The sequence below is a fragment of the Sylvia atricapilla genome, unplaced genomic scaffold, assembly GCF_009819655.1.
Source record: "Sylvia atricapilla isolate bSylAtr1 unplaced genomic scaffold, bSylAtr1.pri scaffold_90_arrow_ctg1, whole genome shotgun sequence".
Taxonomy (NCBI): Eukaryota; Metazoa; Chordata; class Aves; order Passeriformes; family Sylviidae; genus Sylvia; species Sylvia atricapilla.
Genome location: NW_027077171.1, coordinates 35,004 through 60,970, shown reverse-complemented (window position 1 = coordinate 60,970; position 25,967 = coordinate 35,004). Strand labels below are relative to the sequence as shown.

Below are 25,967 nucleotides of genomic sequence, written 5' to 3'. Positions count from 1 at the left end.
AAGCCCACCAGATTTGGCCCAAAATCACCTAAAGACCCCTAAAATCTACCCTAAAAGGCTAGAAATCACTTCAAGGGATCTAAAACCCAGCCTATACCTGCCCAGTTTGGCCTAAAATCACCCAAATGAATCTAAAATCTCTGGACCAGGACTTAGACCAAGACCAGTACCAGAACCGACACCAGCACCAAGACTGAGACTGACACTGGAACCAAGACTGGCATCACACGGGCAAATGCACTGGGACCGAGACCGACACCAAAACCGGCATGAGAACTGGTACTGGGATCAGGACTGAGACAAAGACTGATACTGGATCTGGCACCAGGACCGGTTCAGAACCGGGACCAGCATTGGCACCAGGAGCGCTCCAGGGCTGCTCCAGGACTGCGGCCAGAACCGAGGCCGGGAGCATTCCAGGACTGAGACCAAGATAGGCAGTGGAACCAGCACCGAGACTGGCATGGCTCCAGGATCGAGACTGGGAATGGCACTGGGAGTGCTCCAGGAACAAGACTGGCACTGGCTCCAGTACCGGGACCACTTGGAGACCGAAACTGAGAACAGACCTGGCACCAGCACCGAGACTGACAGCGCTTGGGACCAAGACTGAGACTGGAAACAGCATCAATCCAGGACAGAGGTTGATACCAGGACGAGAATGAGCATCGAGAGCACTCCGGGACTGCTTCTAGACTGAGACTGGGACCGGGACCGAGATTGGTGCTGGGAGTGCTCCAAGACTGTGATTGAGACCAGGGCCAGAACCGGGACACGGATCAGACCTGGAATTGCTCCAGCATTAGCTCTAAGAACACGGTGTTCTCTCCAGGGAGGTTTGGCCATGCCCCAGGGCAGGACAGCAAGGGACTCTTGGGTATGGGAGGGAGCCCTGGGAACAGTGGGACTGCCTCAGTTCACATCAATCCGGTGCAGCCGTCCTGGTCCATATGATCCCAGTTTGTATGATCCCAGGCTCTATGGTTCTGATCCAGATGGTCCCAAACTGTGTCGTCCCAGTCTGTGCAGTCCCAGTTTGTAGGATCCCAGTCTCCACGGTCCTGCATGGCACACACTCCAAGGCTCTGGAATCCCATTTCCCAACAAGGAAAAGATCTTGCTGTCCTGGAAGGCAAAGCTCAGGAGAAGGGGCCCAAAGCCAAGGGCAGCAAGATCCTACAGTCACATTTCACTGCCAGCCCCCAGAACTTGGGCCACACTTGTTGGAGCTCCTGCACTGGGAATTCAGTCAGGGCAGGGCCTTTGGTGGGAGCTGCCCTGGCTCAAGGGAGACAATGAGAGACAAACAGAGCAGGCAGAGAGAGGCATGAGGGAAAGGAGGACACAAACACAATCAGCTGAGAGGGTGACACTCTGAAAACAGAACTGCAACTGGCTGGAAATTAATGGGACAGGAATCAAGAACTCTCCAAGTTTTATTTACTATCAAAATACATCCCACCCAGCCAGCCCCACACAATCCCAATCTCACTGCTCCAAATTGGATCCCACTCCTCCTCATCTCCTTCCTACCCCATCTCACCCATGTGGCTATGGAATCAAGTAAGTTTGGCGTGGGACTGAGTTTTTCTTTGGTGGGAACAAGCCATTTTGAGGTTGTATTGAGCCCTTTTGGGTTAAGATTGAGTTGTTCTCAGTGGGATTGGAGTGGTTTTGAAGTGACCGATAAATCCCTCTTGCCTTTAGAGCGCAAATAGAGGGAGAAAACAAATAGGGCCAAACCAAAAGGTTAACCAGCCACATGAATTCCCAACATGGATTATAGGGAATCACAATCACCAGGGCTCTGCCCAATGTGGCTCCTCCAGTGAGGGATGGAGCTGGAGCAGCGCACAAAGCTCCTCCCGTGCTGAGGGCACTCGCAGGGCTTCTCTTACTGGTGCCTCCGTTGATGTTGGGACAAGTTGGAGGTCTGGGTGAAGCTCTTCCCACACTGGGGACACTCGTAGGGCTTCTCCCCTGTGTGGATGCGCCAGTGGGTGGTGAGGTTGGAGTTGTGCTTGAAGCCCTTCCCACAGACTGGGCAGTGGAAGGGTCTCTCCTCTGAGTGAATCCGCTGATGTTCAAGGAGGTGGGTGCTGATCAGAAACCCCTTCCCACACTGGGAACACTTGTAGGGCCTCTCCCCAGTGTGCATCTTTCGGTGGACTCGTAGGTTGCCTCTGTGCCTGAAGTCCTTCCCACATTCCCCACACTTGTATGGCCTTTCCCCAGTATGGATGTTCTGATGCTGGATCAGGAGGGTGCTCCGGCTAAAGCTCTTCCCACATTCTCCACATTCATAAGGCCTTTCCCCAGTGTGGGTCCTCTGGTGGCAGATCAGGCTAGAGCTCTGACTGAAGCTCATCCCACAATGCTCACATGTGTGGGGTCTCTCCCCAGTGTGGATGCGCCGGTGGATAACAAGTGAGCAGTTTTGCCTAAAGCCCTTCCCACAGTCAGAGCAACGGAAAGGCCTCTCCTCTGTATGAATCCTCTGGTGTACAAGGAGACGGGAGCTGGTCTGAAACCTCTTCTTGCATTGATCACACTCATAGGGCCTCTCCCCAGTGTGGATCATCTGGTGCTGGATTAAGAAGGACCTGTGGAAGAAGCTCTTCCCACACTCCAGGCACTTGTGGGGCTTCTCCCCATCAAGAGGCTCCTCATGGAGCACCCGCTCTGAGCTCTGGCTCCATCTCCGGCCGCCTTCCCGGCCCACGCTGGCCCTTTCCCCCTCACATCCTCGCCATGGGCCTTTGCAGCCCCTCCTCCTCAGGGATCTCCGGCCCTTCTCCTCCCCGGTGCATTCCTGCGCCGTGGAGCCGCTCCAAACGGCCTCTCCCACGAGCTCCTGCCGCGGGGATTTGTCCTCCCTGCTCTCCATGCTCGGCTCCTTGTCTGGGGCAGGAAGGACAAGGACAGGATGGGATTTGCCTCCGGGCCTCAGGGAAGGGGAAGGAGATCCCCGGTGTGCTCGGTGCCCGCCCTCCCCAGGCTGCCGGGAGTCCCAGGAACCCGGAAAGGGACCCCTTTTCTGTCTGCCACCTACGGATACCGGGAGTGAGGGGGCTCCTACTGGGAGTGACTGGGATCGTACTGGGAGCAGCCACTGCCGGCACCGGGACCCCCGAACCCCTTTCTCTGATATCCCGCCCCTCCAGCCCGCAATGGGCTGTGCCGACACCGGGACACCCCAAAAACACCTCCCGGGAACCCCCGATGTCCCCCCGAGGGGCAGCTGCGGCTCAGCTTTGGAGCCCCGCGAACTCCAAACATCCCCCCCAAAAAACCCCAAACGCAGGGACCCCCCGGGATATTCGGGGCGAGCTCCCCCTCCCCGGGCACCTGCGGGATGGGGGCGATGCTCCCGCCGGTGCCGCCGCTTCAGGGAGCGCTGGAGCCGCCTCTCCCTCCGCTCGTCTTCTCCTCCCGCTCCTGCTGCCGCTGCGCCTCTTCCTCCCTCCTCCTCCTCCTCCGCCGGCCCCGCCCCCGGACTGGGAGGGCGGGGCCAAGGGAAGGGAGGGGACTGTGAGGGGAAAGGGGCGGGGCCAAGGGAAGGGCGGGAACTGTGAGGGGAAAGGGGCGGGGCGAAGGGGACGTGCGGTCCTAAAAGGCCCGGTGTGGACTAAAATCATCCAAAAGGAATTAAAATTATCCAAAGTTCCTAAAATCCACCTTAAACCCTATCAGATTTGGCCCAAATCACCCAAATAGACCTAAAATCGCCACAAAGTGGCGTCAAATCACACAATGGACCCTAAAATCCACCATAAATCCACATGGTTTGACCAAAAATCAGCCAAATGCAGTTAAAATCATCCAAAGGGCTCTATAATCCAACCAAAGGGGCCTAAAATTGACCATAGTAGTTTAAAATCCACAGAAAATGGCCCTAAGTCACCCCTAATTCTCCACATGGGCATAAAATCCACCATGAAAGTATCTACCTAAAATCACCCTAAATCTCGCTAGATTGTAGTGGCTTTGGTTCGCTAAGTTACAGCACCATTTATGTAATGGCTTCATGTTCGCCGAATTTTGTTTGCTAACACTGAGATAGCACTTTGGAGAAAAAGGCAAAACAGGTGAAACATGGAGTTAGAAACTAGAGGATATTAATCATAAAAATTAGAATACTACTGATTAAAGGTTAGGCATTCAGATGGTGTGTATTGCTGCTCTTCGAAGGAAGAGACAGCGCTGTGTGCAAGAACAGCAAAGAGGAATACAAAGATGCCTGATAAAAGGGGGGTTGTTTACCAGAATAAAAGACAAGAATGCAAGATTACCAGAGACACAGAGATAGTAAGGCGCCTTGAGCCCCCAGGACCAGATAAACCTGGTCTTAGAGCCTGGACTATGACCGGAGGATCAGGGGGCATGCGCAAGACAGCAGGGTCAGAAGTTCATCTCTAAGACTATCCTTCTTCATCTCTGAGACCCCCGGGACGACCACCAGAGATACCTGCACATGCGCAGAGGACTGATAAGACAATTAACATACGAAGCGGGGAGAGGAGGAGCCAAGGAATGTACATGCACAGGTGTATTGTGAAACTTGATGCATATGTAACAATCTAAAGGTTAAAGGAGAATGGGAGTGAGTGAGGAGCGCGCGTGCCTTTGGGAGCTCTCCCGCATCGCGCCCCAAAGCCCCGGGATATTCGGGACGAGCTCCCCCTCCCCGGGCACCTGCGGGATGGAGGCGATGCTCCCGGGCATGCTGCAAGGTCAGGGAGCGCTGGAGCCGCCCGATTCCTCCTCTGCCGTTCTCATTCTGATCCTTACTGCACCTCTGCCTCTTCATCTCTCCCTCCTCCTCCCTCCCCCCACCACCCCCCCGCCCCATTCCTGACCCCGAACTGGGAGGGCGGGGTCAAGGAAAGGGCGGTGTAGGCGAATCTGCGGACGGCTGGGACAAGGAATTCTGCTGACCTGTATATTCTAGAACATGTGGTTTTATTGCAAGGGTCGTGAGTAAAAGGGCCTTGCCTTCAGCCACCAGCCTCGGCTGAAGAGAAGTCCCAAAGAGAGAGGGAGAAAGAACAGGAGGGTATGGGCTAAGTGAGGAGGGAGCGAGAGAGCAAAGTGGCAGGGGGGAAGAGAGCAGGAGAGAGCAAGAGTAGGGGGAAGAGGAAGGGTAAGAGAGGAGTTCAGAGGAGAGGTAAGAGTTAAGAGAAGAGGTAAGAGTTGAGAGAGCGAGGTCCTAGTTACAATACATTATATCTCCTTTTGGGATGAATATTCTAATTTACAGTGACCAACCAATACAAGACAAAATCCTATAGAATCTACATACAGCCTATAAGAACTACGACATTACCATACTGTGTTATATTTTAAACTCTAAAAACTACTCTTTAGACTTCTGTTTTGCTACAGTGACCCTTGGATCCCTTAGCCAGCAGAAAGGTATTGTTCAATCAAAAGGGATTCTCCTTCAGCTAGCTAGGCTATTGTTTTCGGGTTCTATAGTAACTAAGATTTGGTATCCTACAACTCAAAGTAAGCTTTTTTTCATTTCTATTTTGATTATAGGTTTCATATTTTCAGAATCTTTTGCTAAGCAATCATATTTATAAGGTTTCCCTGATTTATCTTCCCCAACAGGGTGGGAACTGTGAGGGGAAAGGGGCGGGGTCAGGCACAGGGCGGGAATTATGAGGGCAATGGGCGTGGCCAAGGGGACACGCGGTCCTAAAAGGGCCCAGTTTGGTCTAAAATCATTCAAACGGCCCTAAAATTGTCTAAAGGGGCCTAAAATCCACCGTAACACCGATTAGGTTTGGCCTCAAATCACCTTATCTACAAAGCCTACAATCTTAACAAAGTGGCCTGAAATCACCCAAAGGGCACTAAAATCCACCCTATAGCCAAATGGTTTGGCCTAAAATCAGCCAGTTGGGGATAAAATCATGCAAAGGGGTCTAAAACCAACCAAAGCGCCTAAAACTGCCCAGGATGGTTTAAACCCCCACAAAATGGCCAAAACTCCCCTTAAATCATTTTAAAAGGGTGTAAAATCAACCATGAAAATGCTTGTTTTGGCTTAAAATCAATAAAAGTACATGAAGTCCACCCTAAAATCCACCAGATTTGGCCTAACATTCACCCTAAACCTGCCCAGTTTGACTGAAAATTACTCAACCCAGCCTGAAGTCTCCAGGACTGGGAATGAGACTGCGACCAAGATCAGCACCAGAACCAGCACCAGCACCAAGACTGAGACCGACACCGGATCCAAGACTGGCACCAAGAGCAGCACTGCTCTGGGACGGGCACACCAAGACCAAGACTGGAACCAGAATCGACACCAGAACTGACACCAGCACCACTGCAGGAAAAGGGACTGTGACCAGAACTGACATCGGAATTGAGACTGGCACCACACAGGCACTGGGACTGGAACCAAGACCAAGACCATACCCAGCACCAGAACTGGCACTGGGACCAAGACCATACCCAGCACCAGAACTGGCACTGGGACCAAGACTGAGATCAAGACCAGCACCAGAACCAGCACCGAGACTGCCACCGCCCAGGGACTGGGACTGAGAATGAGACTGGCACCAAGATTGGCACCACACTGAGATCAAGACTGAAATCAGCAAAAAATGCCTGAAATGTCACCAAAAACACCCATACAGAGACCAAAAAAGTCTGAAAAGTGACAGAAAATGGCCCAAAAAGTCCCCAAAATGACCAAAAACCAACTAGAAATGCCTCCAAAATTATAAAATATGCCTCAAAATGACATAAAATGGCCCAAAAATGACTCAAAATTTACAGAAAATGCCACGGGATCAGGGAGAGCCCAGAGGGACACGGAATTCCATAAAAATTTTTTTAAAATCCCCCCAAAATTGCATTAAAAAGCCAAACTATTAAAAAATACCTGAAAAAAGCCTCAAAATGGCTCAAAAAACCACCTAAAATGCCTCCAAAAATTCCAATAGTATTCCCAAAATTTCCCAGACTACCCAGATTTTACCAAATTCCCAAAAATTCCAAAAAAATTCTCCCAAACACTAAAAAAAATTACCCAGAAAATGAAAATTACTAAAAAAGACCAAACCCTTAAAATGCCCAGAAATAAAAAAAAGGAATCCCCCCAAACTCACAAAAAATTCTCTAAAGACTCCCCAACACCTCACATTTCTCAAAATTCCCAAAATATTCCCCAAAGCCCCCAAATACTAACACCAACTTTACAGTAACTTGCACATGCGCTGGAAGGAGCACGTCACCAGATGGGCGGGGCCAAAGGGGAAAGAGAGGCATGGCCAATGAAAGGGCAGGGAAAGATGAAATGAGGCGGGCTCAGAGAAATGGTGGGAACTGTGAGGGGAAAGGGACAGCGACAAGGCGATGCGCAGTCCTAAAATGGCTCGATTTACCCTAAAATCACCAAAACGGGACTAAAATCTCCGGGACCGATGCTAATATGAAGATCAGCACCAGAACCGGCACCAGCAGCAAGACTGAGACTGACACCAGATCCAAAACTGCCACCGCTCCGGGGCCAGCACTGAGACCGAGACCAAAACCAGCACCAGAACTGGCGCAGGGAACAAGAGTGACACTAAGACCAACACTGGGAGTGGTACCAGCACCAGGAGCGCTTCAGGTCTGCTCCAGGACTGCAGCCAGAACTGAGAGCTGGAGCACTCCGGGACTGAGACCGAGACCGGCATCGGAACCAGCACCAAGACTAATGCTGATCCGAGACCGGGACTGAGACTGGGATTGGCAGTGGGAGCACTCCGGGACCAAAAACAGCACTGGCACTGGGACCGGGACTGCTCTGAGACCGAGACTGAGGCCAGGAGTGAAACTGGAACCGCCACCGAGACTGGCCCCACTCCAAGATTGAGATCAACACTAGGACTGGAATCAGCACCGGGAGCGCTCCTGGGACTGAGACTGAGACTAAAACTGAGACTGAGCCCTAACCAGAACGGGGATCGGACCTGGAATCAGTCCAGGATCGGCTCCAGGATTTTTCCGGGACCACCACATTCGCTCCAAGGAGTTTTGGCTGCACCCCCAGGCGGGACTGGGAAGGACTCGCAGGGACCTGTGGGCTGAGCAGGTCTGCCTTGGTTCACATCATTCCGATGTGGCCATTCTGGCCCATATGGTCACAGTTTGTATGATCCCAGTTTCTACAGTTCTGATCCAGGTGGCCCCAGGCTGTGAAATCCAAGTCCATGTGATCTAAGTCTGTACAATCCCAGTTGGTGCAATCCCAGTTCATGTGATCCCAGTCTGTACAATCCCAGTCTGTACAATCCCAGTCCCTGTGATCCCAGTCTGTACAATCCCAGTCTGTGCAATCCCAGTCTGTACAATCGCAGTCCCTGTGATCCCAGTCTGTACAATCCCAGTCGGTGCAATCCCAGTCCATGGGATCCCAGTCTGTACAATCCCAGTCAGTACAGTCCCAGTCCCTGTGATCCCAGTCTGTACAATCCCAGTCGGTGCAATCCCATTCCCTGTGATCCCAGTCTGTACAATCCCCGTCGGTGCAATCCCACTCTGCAAGGTTCCAGTCTACATGATCCCAGGCTGGATGCTCCTGATCCAGATGGTCCCGGTCTGTGCAGGCGCAGGCTGTAGGATCCCAGTCCATGTGATCCCAGTCTATAGGATCCCAGTCTGGACAGTCCTGCATGGCACACACTCCGAGGCTGTCAGACTCAGTGCCAGTTCTGGTTTCAGTTTCAGTCTCAAGTCTCGGCCTCGGAGCAGTGCTGTCTCAGTGCCAGTCCTGGTGCCAGTCTTGGTCCTGGAGTGCTCCCAGTGCCAATTTCAGTCTCAGTCTCTGTCCTGGAGCGGTGCCAGTCTTGGTCCCAGTGCCAGTTCTGGTCCTGGTTTTACTCTTGGTCTCAGTGCCAGTCCCAGAGCGGTGCCACTCTCGGTGCTACTCTTAGATCCAGTGTTGGTCTCAGTCTTGGTGCTGGTGCCGGTTCTGGTGCTGGTCTTGGTCTCAGTCTCATTCCCAGTCCCCGAGATTTTAGGCCTGTTTTGGGATTTTAGGCAAAACTGGGCAGGCTTAGGTGGATTTTAGGCCCCTTTGGGTGATTTTAGTCACTGGGTGTGACTAGGACCATGCTGAAAGGGACTGAGACTATTCTAGGGGCAACTGGGATCATACTGGGATTGACTGAGAATGGCTGTGAGCAACTGCAATCATGCTGAAAGCAACTGGGAGGAGGTGGGAGAGACTGGGAGCATGCTGGGGGTGACTGGGATATATTGGGATACAGGCAGTCATGGGGATCACAGTGGAGGCCACTGGGGTCCTTCTGGCATTGACAGTGAGCAACTCGGATCACACTGTGGGCCACTGGCATCAGACTGGGAACAACTGGAAGTGACTGGAACTAGACGGCAAGTGACAAGGATCATACTGGGAACATACTGGGAGTGACTACAATCATATAGGGATTAGAGTGGGTGTTATTGGACCCTGACTAGAGGTTCCTGGGAGCTGCCAGGCCCATGCCAGAAGTCAAGTGGCGAAACACTTGGAGGAACTGGGAGCAACTGGGGCAAGTGAACCAGGCTGAGGTAACTGGGAGTACCTGGGAACGACAATGAGAATGTTCAGGGCGACTGGGATACACTGGGAGCGTCTGAGACCATAAGTGTGGTGATTGGGACCAAACTGAGAGAGACCAGAAATGTGCTGGGGGGAACTGGGACAATGCTGGAGGCAACTGGGAGAAAGTGAGAGTGAGTAGAGTCCTGCTGGGAGAGACTGGGATCGTAATGAGACTGACTACGACTATGCTGGGGACAACTGGGAAAACTGGGAACACACTGTACCGATGTGAGAGAAAGTGGGACAATGCTGGGGGGAAATTGCATCATAATAGGTAAAGACTGGGAATGACTGGGCTTGTACTGGGAGTGACCGGGCTCGTACTGGGAGCGACTGGGCTCATACTGGGAGTGACCGGGCGCGTACTGGGAGCAGCCACTGCCGGCACCGGGACCCCCGAACCCCTTTCCCGCCCATCCCGCCCCTCCAGCCCCCAACGGGGTCCCGGCAATCCCAGGGCTCTCCCCCTCTCGGGGTCCCGCCTTGCGGCTCTGGGGCTCTCCTCTCTCTGGGGTCCCGCTCAGGGAAGCCGCGGCTCTCCCGGGCTCCCCAAACCCGGTGTCCCCCCGGCCCCGCCGCTCCCCACGTGGCCCCGGCAGAGCTTGGAGCGCCCGGCCCGGGAAGCCCAACCCCCACCCAGGGGGGACCCGCATCCCCCCGCCCCCCGACGGGGCTCTGCCGACACCGGGACACCCCAAAAACACCTCCCGGGGACCCCCGATGTCCCCCCGAGGGGCAGCTGCGGCTCGGCTTTGGAGCCCCGCGAGCTCCAAACATCCCCCCCAAAAAACCCCAGACGCAGGGACCCCCCGGGATATTCGGGGCGAGCTCCCCCTCCCCGGGCACCTGCGGGATGGGGGCGATGCTCCCGCCGGTGCCGCCGCTTCAGGGAGCCCTGGAGCCGCCTCTCCCTCCCCTCGTCGTCTGCTCTGTCTTCCTGCTGCCGCTCCGCCTCTTCCTCCCTCCTCCTCCTTCTCCCCAGTTCCGTGAACCCATCGCAGCCCGCAGGAGGAGCGGGCGTGGTGCTGGTACAGGTCGGGACGCAGAGACGGTTGGGGGATGGCAGGTGTGTGATCACTGGGATTGACTGGGCTGTACTGGGATCATACTGGAAGTGAGTAGGTGCAGCGCGATGGCTCCAGCACTGGGGCTGGGGGCGCTCATAAGGGAGGTCAGGGGAGAATGGGATCTCCGGGACCCTGAACCGCCATTCCCGACACCAGGGCCCCCCTGCTCCCGTTATCCTGCAAAGGGACCACCCTGAATTCCCTATTTCTGGACATCAGTGTAATAGGCTGGAGACACAAGTAAGGATTCCAATCGGAATTTATTAGATTACAGCAGGCAAGGCAAAGGCAAATACAGCTCTGGGCGGCAGGAGAGTCTCCGCTGTGCCAACTGCCGCGCCGTGCAAAATTCCAGTCCACCTTTTTATCTTTTCTTTTTAGCTGACGTGTCCTTTCCTGTTGTACTTTGCGCGTGTGCAATCTGTTGCTAGGGGGTCTTTTTCTGCCTCCCAGTGGTCGTAGTGATGAAGGCGGGTAGTCATCCTCCGGTTGCCTTTTCCCTTATATGGCAGCTGTGCTCAGGTTTCTGAAACTTAAAACTAATTAAACCAGTACAGAAAAAGGATTGAGCAAGAGCATGTTTGCGTATGGCTTTTCTATAGGCTTAGATAGTAACATAGTAACTTTCTGTTATTTGAGTTGTTTGACGTCTAGTGAACAAAAACAGTTTATCACAATCAGGACCACCCGCTCCCCTTTTCCCGGCCATCCCATGTCTCCCGGCCTCCAGACTTCCCATGTGCTTGACCCTGGGACACCCTGGAACACCTTGGACCCCCATTCCTGCCTTTACCAGCCACCAGCCCCACCTTTCTGCAAAACCAGAGACCCCTGAACTGCCCCTTCCCAAAGATCCCAGGTGTCCCCACCCTGTTACCCTCCTGTTTTGGAAAACCCTGGACTCCCTTTTCCTGGGCTCAAGGACCCTCTGGAACTCCCTTCTACCTCTCCAAATCCCTGCCCCTCATTTCCCTGACCCTGAGACCCCCCTGACACCCCATTCCTGAGAACTGAGGTGTCCTTTTACCCCTTTGCCCAGCACTGAGACCCCCCCTGCACCCCCCTGCACCCCCTTATCCAACACCAACTCACCCTTTTCATGGTCACCCCACCTCTCCCAGCCCCTAGAGCCTTTTCCTTCACCCTGGGACCCCATTCCTGCATTGCCCAACCCCAGCCCCTCCTTTCCTCACACTGAGGAGCCCTGGCACCCCCTTTGCTGGGCACAGGTTTCCCTGGACACCCCATCCCACCTCTCCCATTCCCTGCACCACTTTCCTTGACTCTGAGCCCCTGAACCTCCTTCCCAGCTCTCCCAGCTCTTCATGTCCTCTCTTTTCTTCACCTGCTGGTCCCCCTGGACCCCCACACTCTCACTTTCAGTCCCCTCAGCCCCCCCAAATCTTTGTGTCTCCCCAGTTCCCCACTCCCTGCAGTACCTGGAAGTGGCGCTGTCAGAGCCCAGCCCGGGGGTCCCCCAGTCCCTGATTGTGGGGACATGGACGGGACCCCCTGTGAGCGCTGGGACAGCGAGTGGGGCTGGATGGATCTGCAGCCACCGGGGATGGCAGTGGGAGCTGAGCTGGGATATTGGGATAGCCAGAGCTGAGACACTGGGATAGCCAGAGCTGGGATATGGGGATAGCCAGAGCTGGGACATTGGGATAGCCAGAGCTGGGACACTGGGATAGCCAGAGCTGGGATATTGGGATAGCCAGAGCCGGGATATTGGGATAGCCAGAGCTGGGACATTGGGATAGCCAGAGCTGGGATATTGGGATAGCCAGAGCCGGGATATTGGGATAGCCAGAGCTGGGACACTGGGATAGCCAGAGCTGGGACATTGGGATAGCCAGAGCTGGGATATTGCGATAGCCAGAGCTGGGATATGGGGATAGCCAGAGCTGGGACATTGGGATAGCCAGAGCTGGGATATTGGGATAGCCAGAGCTGGGACATTGGGATAGCCAGAGCTGGGATATTAGGATAGCCAGAGCCGGGATATTGGGATAGCCAGAGCTGGGACATTGGGATAGCCAGAGCTGGGATATTGGGATAGCCAGAGCCGGGATATTGGGATAGCCAGAGCTGGGACATTGGGATAGCCAGAGCTGGGATATTGGGATAGCCAGAGCTGGGACACTGGGATAGCCAGAGCTGGGATATTGGGATAGCCAGAGCTGAGACATTGGGATAGCCAGAGATGGGACATTGGCATAGCCAGAGCCAGCTCAAGAAGAGGAACCAGGATGTGGCCGGCAGTGATCTGGAGACGGGGCTGGTACCATCACAGCCCGGAGGACTGGAAGCTTCGAGTTGGGGGCTTGGCTGGGATCTGTGGGAATGGAGGACTATGAGGGGCTGAGATCGAGGATCTGTGGGAATGGAAGATTCTGAGGAGCTGGGATCTGTGGGAATGGAGGACTCTGAGGGCTGGGCTGGGATCTGTGGGAATGGAGGACTCTGAGGGCTGGGCTGGGATCTGTGGGAGTGGAGGACTCTGAGGGGCTGGGCTGGGATCTGTGGCACTGGAATGGGAATCCAGGCAGCTCCAAGGGGCTCTGTGGGGCTGGGACACAAATCCATGGGACTGTTCTCTCCTGGTTCCCAGGTCTCCACAGGGTGCAGGTGGTTTCCAGCTGTGACCTCCTGTCCAATGGAGCATCCATGGATCCCACCAGTACGGCTACAATGGGTGGGATTTCATCTCCTTCGTGCTGGGACCCGGGAGCTTTCAGTGTCCATTGGTGCCACCTGGATCACCCAGAGGTGCTGGGAATCCAAAGGGATCACAGTGGAGCAGATGAAGCATTACCTGGGACACACCAGTGTGGAAGAGCTCCCAAAATACATCAGATATGGTCGGGAGGCTCTGGAGCACAAAGGTGCATGTGAGAGAGGGAGAGAAATTCCTATGAGAATGTTGGAATTCTGGAATGGACGACTTGGGAATGCAGAAATTCCCATGGAATTTCCATGGCTGGATCTCTGTCTTATTCCAGTCAGGTGAGAATTCCATGGATGGGTCTCCCCACAACCCACTGCCATGGGAATTCCATGGGGAAATGATTTGAATCGATGACCAATGAAATGACAGCAGTGAAATGAGAAGTAATCCCTGCTGGGATTCAATGGGACAAAATTCCCAATCCTTTCCCCTGGGTGGCTCTGTTGTGCCCGTTGCAGTGCCAAGGGAGTGCCCTGTCCCTGCCCTGAGCCCAGCACGAGCCTTTCCTTGGCTGTTCTCTGCCCTGCCCGGGGCAGCAGGGCACTGCCCGAGTGGCTTTGGTGGCCCCGGGCACCCGGCCGGGCTCCAGCTACTGCAGGTGGCTCCTTGGGAATGTTCCAGAGCAAAGCTTAAAGCCAACAACAGTTTCTGGAGGGGATTGTCCCCCCTTGGCCTGTGCTGGGAGCCCAAGGGAACAGCCTGAGCACAAGAGCCAGAGTGCTGCAGCTCAGTGTCCCTTGGTCAGGCCGTGCTCCCTGGCTGTCCCCTGTCCCTCAGCTCTGTCCCCTGTCCCTCAGCTGTCCCCTGTTCCTTGGCTCTGTGGGGGTGGGGCTGGCAACAGGACCAGGACCAGGGGCACCCTGAGCTCCATCCAGTTCCACCCAGGGGAGGGGCCCTGGTCACTCCCAGCATGGGCCCCGTGGCTCGCAGTCACCCCCAGTATGATTCCAGTCACTTTCAGTTACACTCAGTATGATCCCAGTCACTCCCAGTATGATCTCACTATGATCCCAGCATGGTCCCAGATGTTTCCATTCACTCATAGTATGGTTCCAGCCTGTCCCAGTGTTAGCGAGGAAAACACATAATCATGGAAATGATTATGAGGTGCTTTATTGAGAGCTCTGGGAGTCGGGGTACAGACCCAAATCCTACTCCAACGAGGGCCCAAGAGGGCTCCAGTATTATACCCCTCCGTTACACAATTCTATGTTAATCATTAACCTCCATTGTTCTATTGTATACATCCAAGTATCATTTTTGGTAAATATCTTCCCTTGTGATTCTCATGATTCTAGTTTGAGATAATAATCACGTTCAGCTACCAACAATCGTTATAACTATATCATCTATCTTATGATGATTAGGTACAGTTTCACCTGACCTAGTAAAGGATAGCTTTATTTCTAAGATACATAGCCAATCCTTCCTCCCCCCACCCCCCAGATTACCCAGGCAAAGTCATACTTGATTTGGTTGGAACAATAAAAGCACATCCTGGTTGCAGTAGAGCTGAGGTTCTATTCCCCAGCTTTGTGGCCACAGAAATTATTAACCCTATCTTAATACCAGTGCAGTTCCAGTCACCCCCAGTATCATCACGGTCACTTGCCACTCTGGCTGCAGTCCTTCCCAGTATGATTCCAGTACAAACCAAATCACTCTCAGTACAATGACATTTGCCCCCAGAAAATGGTCCCACTTGCTCCCAGTCACCCACTATGGTTCCAGTCACTCCAAGGTCTCAGGTGCTCCCAGTATTATTTCTTTATGGTTCCTCTGTGATCCCAGTCACTCCCTGTCTCTCTCAGTATATCCCGGTGTCTCCTGTGTGCTTCCACTTACTCCCAGTTGCTCCCAATAGCTTCCAACAGTATTCCAGTTGCTCATAGCCATTCCCAGTCAATTCCAGCATGATTCCAGTCACTCCCTGTGTAATCTCAGTTGCCCCAACATGATCTCAGTTGCCATCAGCATGCTCCTAATCACTTCCAGTATGATCCTAGAATGACACCCGTCACCCTCAGTGTGGTCCCAGTTGCTCCTAGTGTGATCCCAGTTGTCCCCAGCATGGTCCCATTTCTTCCCAGTGTGGTCCCAGTTGCCTCTAGCAGACAGAGTCACTCCCAGTATTATCCTATTCTGATGCCATGATAATCCCAGTCACTCCCAGCATGGTCCTAGTTACTCCCAGTTCCTTCCAGTCTAATCCCAGTTGCTCTGAGTTGCCAGTACCATAGATCCAGTCATTCCAAGAATGATCCTAGTATGAGTCCAGTGTGATTCCAGTCTCCCCCAGCATGGTCCCAGTCAATCTCAGTTGACCCCATTGTTGCATCCTGTGACAACAGTGATCATTGTGTCCAGGGAGGTTACAGTTGCTGGCAGGGAAACAGACTAGACAAGTCTCTGTTTTGTTAAGTTAGAGGAATTCATTTATCTCCCCACACCCCCGGGTCTGGGAAGGGGTGAAGACGAAGAGGGTGAGCAGGGGCAGGGTTGTGAGGTTATATGGGGTGTTGTAGGGGCAGGATTTTCAAAGGAGGAGTTAACAAAGATAAGATCAAATTCTAGTGACCTTAAATGGGAGCACTTACACCCCATCACTCCCAGTTACTCTCAGTGTGTTCCTAGTCATCTCCAGTATGGCTCCAGACACTCCCAGTATATCCCAGTTGCTGCCACTATGATCCCTGCTGTCCCGGTCCTGGTCCAGCTGGGTCCTAGTGTGCTCTGGTCCTGCTCCCAGTGGGTCCTAGTCCTAGGACTGGCATATCCCAGTGTATTCTGGTATCCCCATCCATCCCACCCTGTCCCAGTCCATCCCTGTCCCTTCCTGGCAGCTGCCACCATTTCTCACATCCTGCTCCTCCCACCCCCAGAGCTGCTTCCCCAAAATGCTGCTGGGGGCTCAGGGGCTTCGTGTTGGGCTTTGGCTGGCTGGGCTTGGCCTCCACCTGTGAGAGAAGGTGAGAGGGAGTCCCCAGGGGTCATGTACACTGCTTGGAGAGTGTGTGTGACTCCCTCATGTTCCCCCCATGCTGGAGTCACCCCCTTTTCTCCCACAGCATGCTCCTGGAAAAGCTGGCAGCCCATGGCTTGGACAGGAGCACTCATTGCTGGGTTAGGAACTGGCTGCATGGCCAGGCCCAGAGAGTGGTGGTGAACAGTGCTGCATCCAGCTGGGGACAGTCATCAGTGGTGTTCCTCAGGGGTCTGTGCTAGGGCCGGCTCTGTTCAATATTTTTAATTATGACATGGATGAGGGTATTGAGTCTTTCATAAGTAAATTTGCAGACGACACTAAGTTGGGAGCATGTGTCAATCTGCTGGAAGAGAGGAGGGCTCTGCAGAGGTCTGGAATGGTTGGATGGATGAGTGGAGTCCAGTAGGATGAAGTGTAATAAGTCCAAGTGCCGAGTCCTGCATTTTGTCCACAAAAACCCTCAGCAGCGCTACAGGCTGGGGATGGTGTGGCTGTACAGTGCCCAGGAGGAAATGGACGTGGGGATTCTGGTCAGCAGCCAGCTGAACATGAGCCAGCAGTGTGCCCTGGTGGCCAAGAAGGCAAATGACATCCTGGCCTGTATCAGGAGTAGTATGGCCAGCAGGAGCAGGGAGGTCATTCTTCCCCTGTACTCAGCACTGGTCAGGCCACACCTCGAGTGCTGTGTCCAGTTCTGGCCCCTCAGTTTAGGGAGGATGTTGAGCATGTCCAGAGGAGGCAACGAGGATTGTGAGGGGCTTGGAACACAAACCCTGTGAGGAATGGCTGAGGGAGTTGGGGTTGATTAGCCTGGAGAAAAGGAGACTCAGAGGTGACCTTATCACTCTCTACAACCTCCTGAAAGGTGGCTGTAGTCAGGTGGGGGTTGATGTCTTTCTGCAGGCAGCAACTGACAGAACTGGACGACACAGCTGCACCAAGGGAAATATAGGTTGGATATCAGGAAAAGGTTTTCTACAGAAATGGTGCATCTCTGGATGTGTTTAAAGAAAGACTGGATGTGGCACTTGGTACCATGCTTTAGCTGAGATGTTAGGGCTGGGTTGGACTCGATGATCTTAGAGGCCTCTTCAGCCGATTGATTCTGTGATTTTGTGATTCTCTCCCCAGAGCTCCTTACCCAACTCCTGCTTCCCCTCTGGAAGGGGCTTTGGGGATCTCAGCACCTCCCTGAACCCCCATTCCTGGTCACTGGGACCTTTGTGTGAAAAATGAGATTCACTTTTTATGTAAATTTTAAGAAATAGGTTTAATAGAAAATAAGACAATTTATTTTAATAAGAGAGAAATAGAAAAAAAGCAAAGTACGGCTGGCTGGGTAACTTGGCATTCAACCAAGTTCACACCCTGGTATTTCAGAGACTTTCTTTAAATACCCTTTCTATTGTATCAATCTGTTGAATATTTATATTTTTCCATAAACTAGCTTCCATATTCCAGGAACTTTTCTGCATGGCCCCTCCTTGGGTCCGCCTTTTTTTAGAGCATGCCTATTTCTTGGCTGTGTCTTCATTATCACCTCCAGTCTGGGCCTTGGTCCATGCTTTCTTCAGATGGTAGATGCTGATAGTTGATATATCAAAAGCAGTCTTCTTTACATGTACACTGGATGTTATCCCAGCCAAACAGACAGTTTAAGCATACTATATCACTACTACCACTATGCCTAATTTTCTTTACTAACAGCAGAAATAAAAACTTATATCCTTACCACAATGTTATTAATAATATAGTAGACATCTTGCAAAAAGGCAACTTTATAATATGCATTTATAACATTTACACCCCCTTATCCTGCACCAATACCCCCCTGTACCCCCTTTCCCAGGTTTCCTCCTCTCCTAGGCCCTGGATCCCCAGTTTCCTGAGTCCAAGACAATGGACTCAGAAGCAGGGTCCCTGCCCTCCCCACTGACAGCTGCCATCACAGCTCATTCAGCCCCACCCGTGTCTCAAACAACCTCCTGTGAAAGGCCTCCATCCACACATTCCATTACCAGCCAGAGATCGTCTTCGAGGAGGTCATCCAGCGTCACTGAGACTACAGCAGGGAGTGCTCCTGGGACCTGGTAGAGCACTGTAGGTTTTCTGGGATCTTTTTTGTTACCTTTGGTTGAGAGGAGTGGGGTGGATGAAATCATGATGGTTCACAGATCACCAGCCCCACTCCAAGCAGTGCTTTCTCCTGCTGTGAGAGGACTGTGTGGTACTGATATTGGAACCCCTCTGGGTTTGGCTCCTACAGACCACATGGTGAGTCAGACACTAGGCTGAGGGAAGGGGTCCCATGTAAACCTAGCACAGGAATCTTTTTTTGAAGAGGGGGTTCTGGAGGAAGAAAGGAGAAGAAGAGACTTTCCTGTCTCCTGAGATTCCGCCTTCTCCTTCAGCAGTCATACTCCAGTCAATCAGTAACAGACTTCATAGGATCACTCACAAGGCACTCGAAACTGAACCCTCCCAGAGCCCAGCCCTGCCTGTCCACTTTGAGGGTGTGACGAAATGGAATTTCAATTGGAGTTGACCCACAATGATACTCTGCCACTTGTGGGTTTCTCACAGCCTTAGAAGTTGTATGAGGTCTTTGTCCCCAACACTCACCCATCAAATGCACACATGTGCTTTGCGGCAATTCAGGTTCCCTGCAGTGGTGACTGCTTCCCTTTGAAACAGGAGCTGTTGCCTTTTCCGGTGTCCTTAACTCCCTTCAAACTATTAGAAAGTGGGTTGTACAGTGAGGGTAATTGTGATAAACCTTTAGGTCTCCTGACTTCAGGGCAGAAGGTGGCAAGAAAATAATTAGGAGTGGGAATGAGGGTTGGCACTTGTCTTGGTTTGGGAAGACAGGTATCTGCCAGGGAAAGCCGGAGCTTCCCTTGGAATGGAGAATGTAAACTACCACCACCACCCTTTTTTCCCAATTATAATTTTTTCCAGTTAAAAGCTTTTAGGCAAAAGATTTTGGAAATAGAAATATCAGTTCTTTACTAATATATAACAAAACAAACAAATAAAAACAACTACAGCATTGATAACAAAAACAGTACCAAGAACTTTGAGGACTTTGCTTCACAAAATCCCAGGGCCGTTTGGTCTTGGTGCCTCTGCAGGATTCTCAGAGCACCAAGCTGGGAACAGTGGGAAAAAAAAGTCTCGCGCTGGTAATTGTAGAGTGGCAGAAATGTCCTGGCAGAGCAGAGACAGGGTCCCGGCAAGGCAGGGGGATGCAGGGTCACGCTGTAGCAGATGAGCAGCACTGATGGAACCACCACAGCAGGGCAGAGCTGGCCCAGCTCTCGCAGGGTGGCAGAGGAGCTCAGAATTCCAGGGTGAGCAGATGATGGCAGATTTTCCAAGACTGGACTGCAGTGAAATCCTCCAGCAAGAGCCTGAGTGCTTTCACCCCGAACGCCAAAAACCAGACAGCCTGGCTACCTGAAACTCTGTCCTTTTTCTGCCCCCAAACCCCACCCCATTCTGAGCTTCAACTATCCCTTTGTTTTTTTAAATAGTCTTAAGTACGACATTTAGTCTCCTTGGTAACTTATGGGAAAAAAATTCTTTAGAGTAAAAAGGAACAAAACCTAACCTCCAACAGCACTATAAAAAGAACACTTTATTAACAGATAAAGGAAAATAGGGATGGTGCCCCAAAACCATGTGCAGTATCCAGGAGAACTCCATGAGGGTAACCAACTGAAGACCAGAACAATGGAGGGTACAGCAATACATATAACATTAGGGAAAGAACATTCCAGCCTGCTTTGCCATCAGTTTGTGGCCCCTCACGGCTGCCCAACCCTGGGGACATGGTGGGACCCCCGTCCTGTCAGGGCTGAGGCTCCTCATGGCCCATCACAACCCCACATCGCCCCTCACAGCCTTTCATTGCCCCTCACAGCCTTTCATCGCCCCTCACAGCCTTTCACTGCCCCTCACAGCCTTTCACTGCCCCTCACGGCCTTTCATTGCCCCTCACAGCCTTTCATTGCCCCTCACAGACTTTCATTGCCCCTCACAGCCTTTCATCGCCCCTCACAGCCTTTCACTGCCCCTCACGGCCTTTCATTGCCCCTCACAGACTTTCATTGCCCCTCACAGCCTTTCATTGCCCCTCACAGCCTTTCATCGCCCCTCACAGCCTTTCACTGCCCCTCACGGCCCCTCACAGCCCCTAATGATCCCTTATGGCCCCTCAAGACTCATCGTGGCCTGTCACAGACCTTCATGGCCCCTCAACACCCCCAGAGACCCTCATGTGTCATAGCCCCTCAAAGCACCTCACAGCCCCTCACGGCCCCTCACAGCCTTTCATTGCCCCTCACAGCCTTTCATTGCCCCTCACAGCCTTTCATTGCCCCTCACCGCCCCTCATGGCCCCTCACGGCCCCAGGCATTCGGCTCCTCCCAAAGCAGAAGGGGTCGGGCCCTGCTTGTTCTCCTTTCATTTCGGTCCCTCCGCAGCCATGAGGAAAGAAAGGCTGAATTGGAGCCTTTCCCCAGCGGTTCCCTGGGGGTTCATTGCGGCTGGAGCTCTGTGCTGGCGCTGGCCCCAGCGCCAACATCCCTGCAGCCCCGCAGGCCTTTGGTGTCCCCCCGTGTCCATCCCCTGTCCCCGAGTCCCGCCCGGCTCCGGCAGCAGCAGGAGCCGCAGCGCAGCGGGCGCCGGCCCGGCCCGGCTGGGGCTCCCGGGCAGGAGCAGCAGCAGCGCCGGCCCCTTCCCACCTGCTGCTGCCTGCCTTCCAGGGCTTTGTCCGGCTGAATTCTGGACTAGAGCAACACTCACCCACAGACAGCCCTGACTGCTCAGGGCCCGCCTGCGCTGCCCTGACCCAGCCTCCAGAGAAAGAAAGGGTTGGCTTCCCAGCCCGGGGAGCTCACACAGTGTCAGGGAGATTCTGTCTCTGGATTCAGTCAGGGTTGCATTCCCCAACAAGTCCAGGTACCACCTCCTGTTTTCTTAGATTGAAACAACAACAGTGAAAGCCTTAACGATGGCACAATTCCCCAGTCCACTGATTTATTAAAAAAAATATGGATATTGGTCTAATACCAATATCCAACTATGACGGACAAAGACTCTCTAACAGTTTGGAGTTAGAAAGTGGATGTTTATTACAACGCCGGGCAGCATGCGAGATAGCTCCTAAATACACACATGCAATTTACAGATGCTCACAGGGTCTTTTTATGTACAAGAGTGTTGAATATCCAAAACCCAAATGCATATTCATAACTCTGGTCCGTCCCATTCCCCGCTTTGTATGGTAATTAGCCAAAAAGCAATTAAGCATCCATAGTTTGTTCTTTGAAATGTGTCGGTGGTCCTTTTTATGGGGTGGGGTCTCAAAATGATGAAGTAAGATGGGTCTTCCTCGCTTTGCCTTTTTAACCTTCTATTGTTGGTGATACTTGGATCCTGTTTTCCCAAGATTATCTGATTTATGATCACATTGTATTCTTGGAGTCTATTGATTAAGTTGACAGGCCTCCTGATTTATCACTTCCTTAAATCCAGCTTCTATTTAGCTAAGGGAAGTTTACCTCAACAATACCTAGTTGGCAAAGGGAAGTTTACCTCAGCAACATGTAGTTTAACTAAAGTCCTTTATCCTTCAAAATTAATGTCTCACCACAAGGAAAAGAAAGGACAAATTGTAAAGTTCTCCAAACATTTGTCCTGCTTGGCTGCAAAAGTCCTGCTGCACTCAGTATGGAAATCCAAGAGAAGCGGCAATTGGTGGCACATCTTGTGACAGAAGGTCGACCTCGTCCTCCATGAAAGATTGTTGAAAGGAGCGGCTGGGACTGTGGAGAAGATTCCTGGAAAACTGAAACAGGTTTCCAGAAGAGAAATGAAAATGCAAGAAACAATTGTTTTCCTCTATTTATTTCTATGCTTCCCTTTCCCATATGTTGCACTACTTCTCCATGCCATTTATTCCAAATGGATCTCACCTCTCAGATGGATGACTCAGTGAGTTTTAGACACTCGATAATACCATGGGCTGTACACACAGTTTGCCTTCCCCTGTTTTTGTTGGAAAGTAATGCTGGAGACCTCAGTGTACTGCTGGGGTCGGGCATGAATCCTACAGCCAGGGAATGTGTCCTGACAATGTCTGACCCTCAGCAGGGACAATGCACAGCAGCGACCAAGGGGATTCATCTGGCAAGGCGCAGGAGTCAGGTCTCTGCATCTGGGCTGAACACAGCCAAGTTGCCGTGTCTGGACAGGCTCACGAGCTGCCCCCGTGGAACGGACACATGGACAAATGGCCCCGGGGCTCTAGTTGCAGCGGCGGCAGCAGCAGTGACAGCAGCGACTCTACAGAGTCTATGGAGCCTCCTCATCTCTCTCTTGTTCCTCCTCTCCCTCTCCCGCTGTCCCACACTGTCTCGGTGTCCTGCAGCCTCTCCTGGTGTCCCTTTCCTGGTCTCCCCAGCCTCTCTCGGTGTCCCTGTCCTGACCTCTCTCTCTTTCCCCAACAGGGCCGGGCCATGCCCATGGCCCGCCCCTGGCCCCGGCCCCAGGGCTGCCCCGGCCCCAGCACCGGGCGTCCTGCTGCAGTCTCGCTTCTGCCCGGCTCTGGCCGTGCACGCTTTGGCGCTGCTGGATGGGCATCAGCCCCGGCCCCGACCCCAGCCCTGATGCCTCCCGAGCCCCGTGGCAGACTCACATGGCGTGGCCGCTCCTGCCACCTCCGCTGCGGCTTCCCCGGTATGATAGATTACCATCAGTAATTGTTCACTAAACCATGCCACAGGAAGCACCTGGTATTCTCGCCAAGACCCTCTCCTAAAACATCTGGCAAAGCAAACAAAAGCAAAGCCGAGTGACCAGTTTTTTGCAGCGATCAGAGCCGCATTCCCACAACCACCGGACCACCAACTACCGGGAAGTGGATAAAGACCCCTCCCCAGCAGCACTTCACGAAAACACACGAGAAACAGAAAAATACACAGGGAGCTGCAAAGTATAAAAGCAGAGACTCTCAGATAGTGATCATGGGCCGTGGTGGAGCAGAGACTCTCCCGGCCACCCAGCGTGCTGTTCTGTTTACTGTCGCCTGCTCAATAAATCCCAATCGGATTTAATTGAGCTTGTGTCCTGTGAATTATTGGGACACGCATATAACACCCGGCCCGAGCTCCGCCGCTCATTAGTGCAGCCGCTGGCCCAGAGTGGCCGGGGAGCTCAGCCCGCTGCTGCCCTTTGCTCGCAGGTGGCCATCAAATGCGTTCCCCTGAGATCGCATCCGGCACTGGGGCGAGCTGGTGAGTGAGCGGGGCCAGCGGGAGAAGCCGGGGCCCGGCAGGGGAAGAGCTGGCGGGAGCCCTGCAGGGAGAGCGGGGGGCCCAGAGCAGCCGGGGCTGGGCGAGGGGTCCCGGAGCCCTGGCACGGCCTCAGCCCCACTGACGGCATCGTGGTCCTCCCGCAGACCAACGGCGCCCATGCGCCCCTGGAAATCGTGCTGCTGGACAAGGTGTCCTGCGGCTGTGCGGCTGTCATTCAGCTCTTGGAGTGGGTTGAGCTCCCCAGCAGCTTCCTGTTGGTGCTGGAGCGTCCGGAGCGGTGCCAGGACCTCTCGGCTTTCCTGGCGGAGCGGAGGTTCCTGCCGGAGGAGGAGGCGTGGGGGCTGTTCCGCCAGGTGCTGGAGGCCGTGCGGCACTGCACCAGCTGCGGGGTCCTGCACCGCGACATCAAGCCCGAGAACATCCTGCTCGACCTGGCCACTGGGCAGCTCAAACTGATCGACTTTGGCTGTGGCGCCTTCCTCCGAGACACAGCCTACACCCAATTTGCAGGTGAGCCCTCTCCAGGGATGTTCCTGGGCATCTCATGGCCCAGCCTGGCTGCTGTAGCACCGGGGCTTCCCCCTCTCGCTGCCAGGAACAGCATTATTTCTTGAGCCAAGTTGTTTTTGAGTGGGGGTGGGAGGGGGCCAGCCCCCACATGCCCAGGGATGCTGGGGCGAGGCTCTAGGAGTAGCAGCATCCCCTGATGAACTCCGACTGTGTGTCCACAGGAACCCTGTCCTACAGCCCACCAGAGTGGATCCACCACCAGCGCTACCACGGCGAGGCAGCAACAATCTGGTCCCTGGGCCTCCTGCTGTACCACCTGGTCATGGGGAAGCACCCATTCAGGAGGGGCCAGCAGATCATCTGGGGGCAGATCTTGTTCCCACAATGGCTCTCTCAAGGTGGGTCCTTATCTCTGGGCACAGGGGAATACCTGTGCTGGGAGACAGCAGCTGGCTCATGAGCTCTCTGCTCTGGCAGCTGCTGAGGAGGTGGCACATGTCCCGCTCTCCTGCTCTCCTCCAAACAGAGGATCCATGGGGAAGTTTAGGCACAGCTCTGGGCACACCCAGCATGGCCTGGGCACGGGAAAGGGGGGGCAAAGTGGCCGGGATCCTTCTCCAGCTGACTGGTGGTTTCTGGTTTCCCTCTTCAGAGTGCCAGAATGCTATTAAGAGGTGTTTGTCCATGCAACCCTTGAACAGGCTGTCCTTAGAAGACCTCTTCAATGATCCTTGGCTGCAGGATGTTCATCTGCCCTAGAAGATGGGAGAAGTCCATGTGCACAGTTTGAACCCAAAACCTGGCAGGTAACAGCTCCACACATCTCATGGTAATCAGTGCTAAAGAAAACCAGACTGTTTTTGCCCTGCCTGGGCATAGGTAATTCTCGTTTTAGTTCCTTTTTTTCTCTCTGCAAGGTGTCAAAAGTGTTGCACTCAGCAAATTGCCCCCTGACCTAGGAAGTGTAAAGAAGGAGGGTCTGATCATACCTAGAGTGCATGACCCCTTCCCCTTCTGAGGTAATTCACTGTATGCTTTCTTTCCACATATCCAGTAAATTCCCCCTGGAGTTTTCCATCTGGTTTTAGTGACTCCTGGGTCTTTCCAGTAGTCTTTTAGATTGTCTAGAGATAGGTAAGGATTAACCCAAGAGCCTTTGTACCAGCAGAGCCCAATTTGTTTGACCCAATCGCAATTTCGTCCTTTATTTTTGCTCCAATACCCAGTTTGTGGCTTGGGCTGCCATACCTTAGTTTTATTATCTGAATTCACAGCCAGGGTGGATGTGCAGGGAGAATAATCCACTATTTCTGCATACTCTCTGTGTTTTCTGCTAATGCAGAGTGTTCCAACTATCCTCTGGTCCAGAACCCACCTTTCAGGTCTCAATTTTGTTTTTGACACTTGAGCATTGTCCTTGGCTGCAGGATATTCATCTGCTCTAGAAGATGGGAGAGGTCCATGTGCACAATTTGATCCAAAGACCTGGCAGGTAACAGCTCCACATTTCTCATGGTAATCAGTGCTAAAGAAAACCAGACTATTTTTGTCCTGCCTGTAGCTCTGATCAGGGATCACCAGATGGGAACATCCGTGCTGGAGCTGAGCTGGAGACCTGGTCCAGCAAGCACTGGTGGCCACCATCCAGCCTAGTTTTGTTTCTCCTGGTTCATTGATGGCTGGGGCCGTGGGCAGAACACTGACAGCCTGGTCTGGCCCCCAGGGAAGGAGGAGCCCCTGGACAAG

At 53.2% G+C, this 25,967-nt stretch overlaps 2 protein-coding genes and 1 pseudogene across 2 annotated transcripts; 2 read left to right on the top strand and 1 right to left on the bottom strand.

The window, feature by feature from the left end:
- The window catches only part of LOC136375099 (zinc finger protein 135-like), a 59,218-nt pseudogene that overhangs the window by 14,720 nt on the left and 18,531 nt on the right, over positions 1 to 25,967 (top strand).
- On the bottom strand, positions 1,424 to 3,042 carry LOC136375097 (zinc finger protein 135-like). Its single transcript, XM_066340455.1, has one exon. It carries the CDS (start codon positions 2,885 to 2,887, stop codon positions 1,895 to 1,897), a length of 993 nt encoding a protein of 330 aa, XP_066196552.1. The 5' UTR covers positions 2,888 to 3,042; the 3' UTR covers positions 1,424 to 1,894.
- Positions 23,093 to 24,980, top strand: LOC136375095 (serine/threonine-protein kinase pim-1-like). Its single transcript, XM_066340454.1, is given in 6 exon segments — positions 23,093 to 23,152; positions 23,639 to 23,662; positions 23,664 to 23,690; positions 23,855 to 24,221; positions 24,443 to 24,619; positions 24,874 to 24,980. Coding segments are annotated over 6 exon segments (762 nt in total).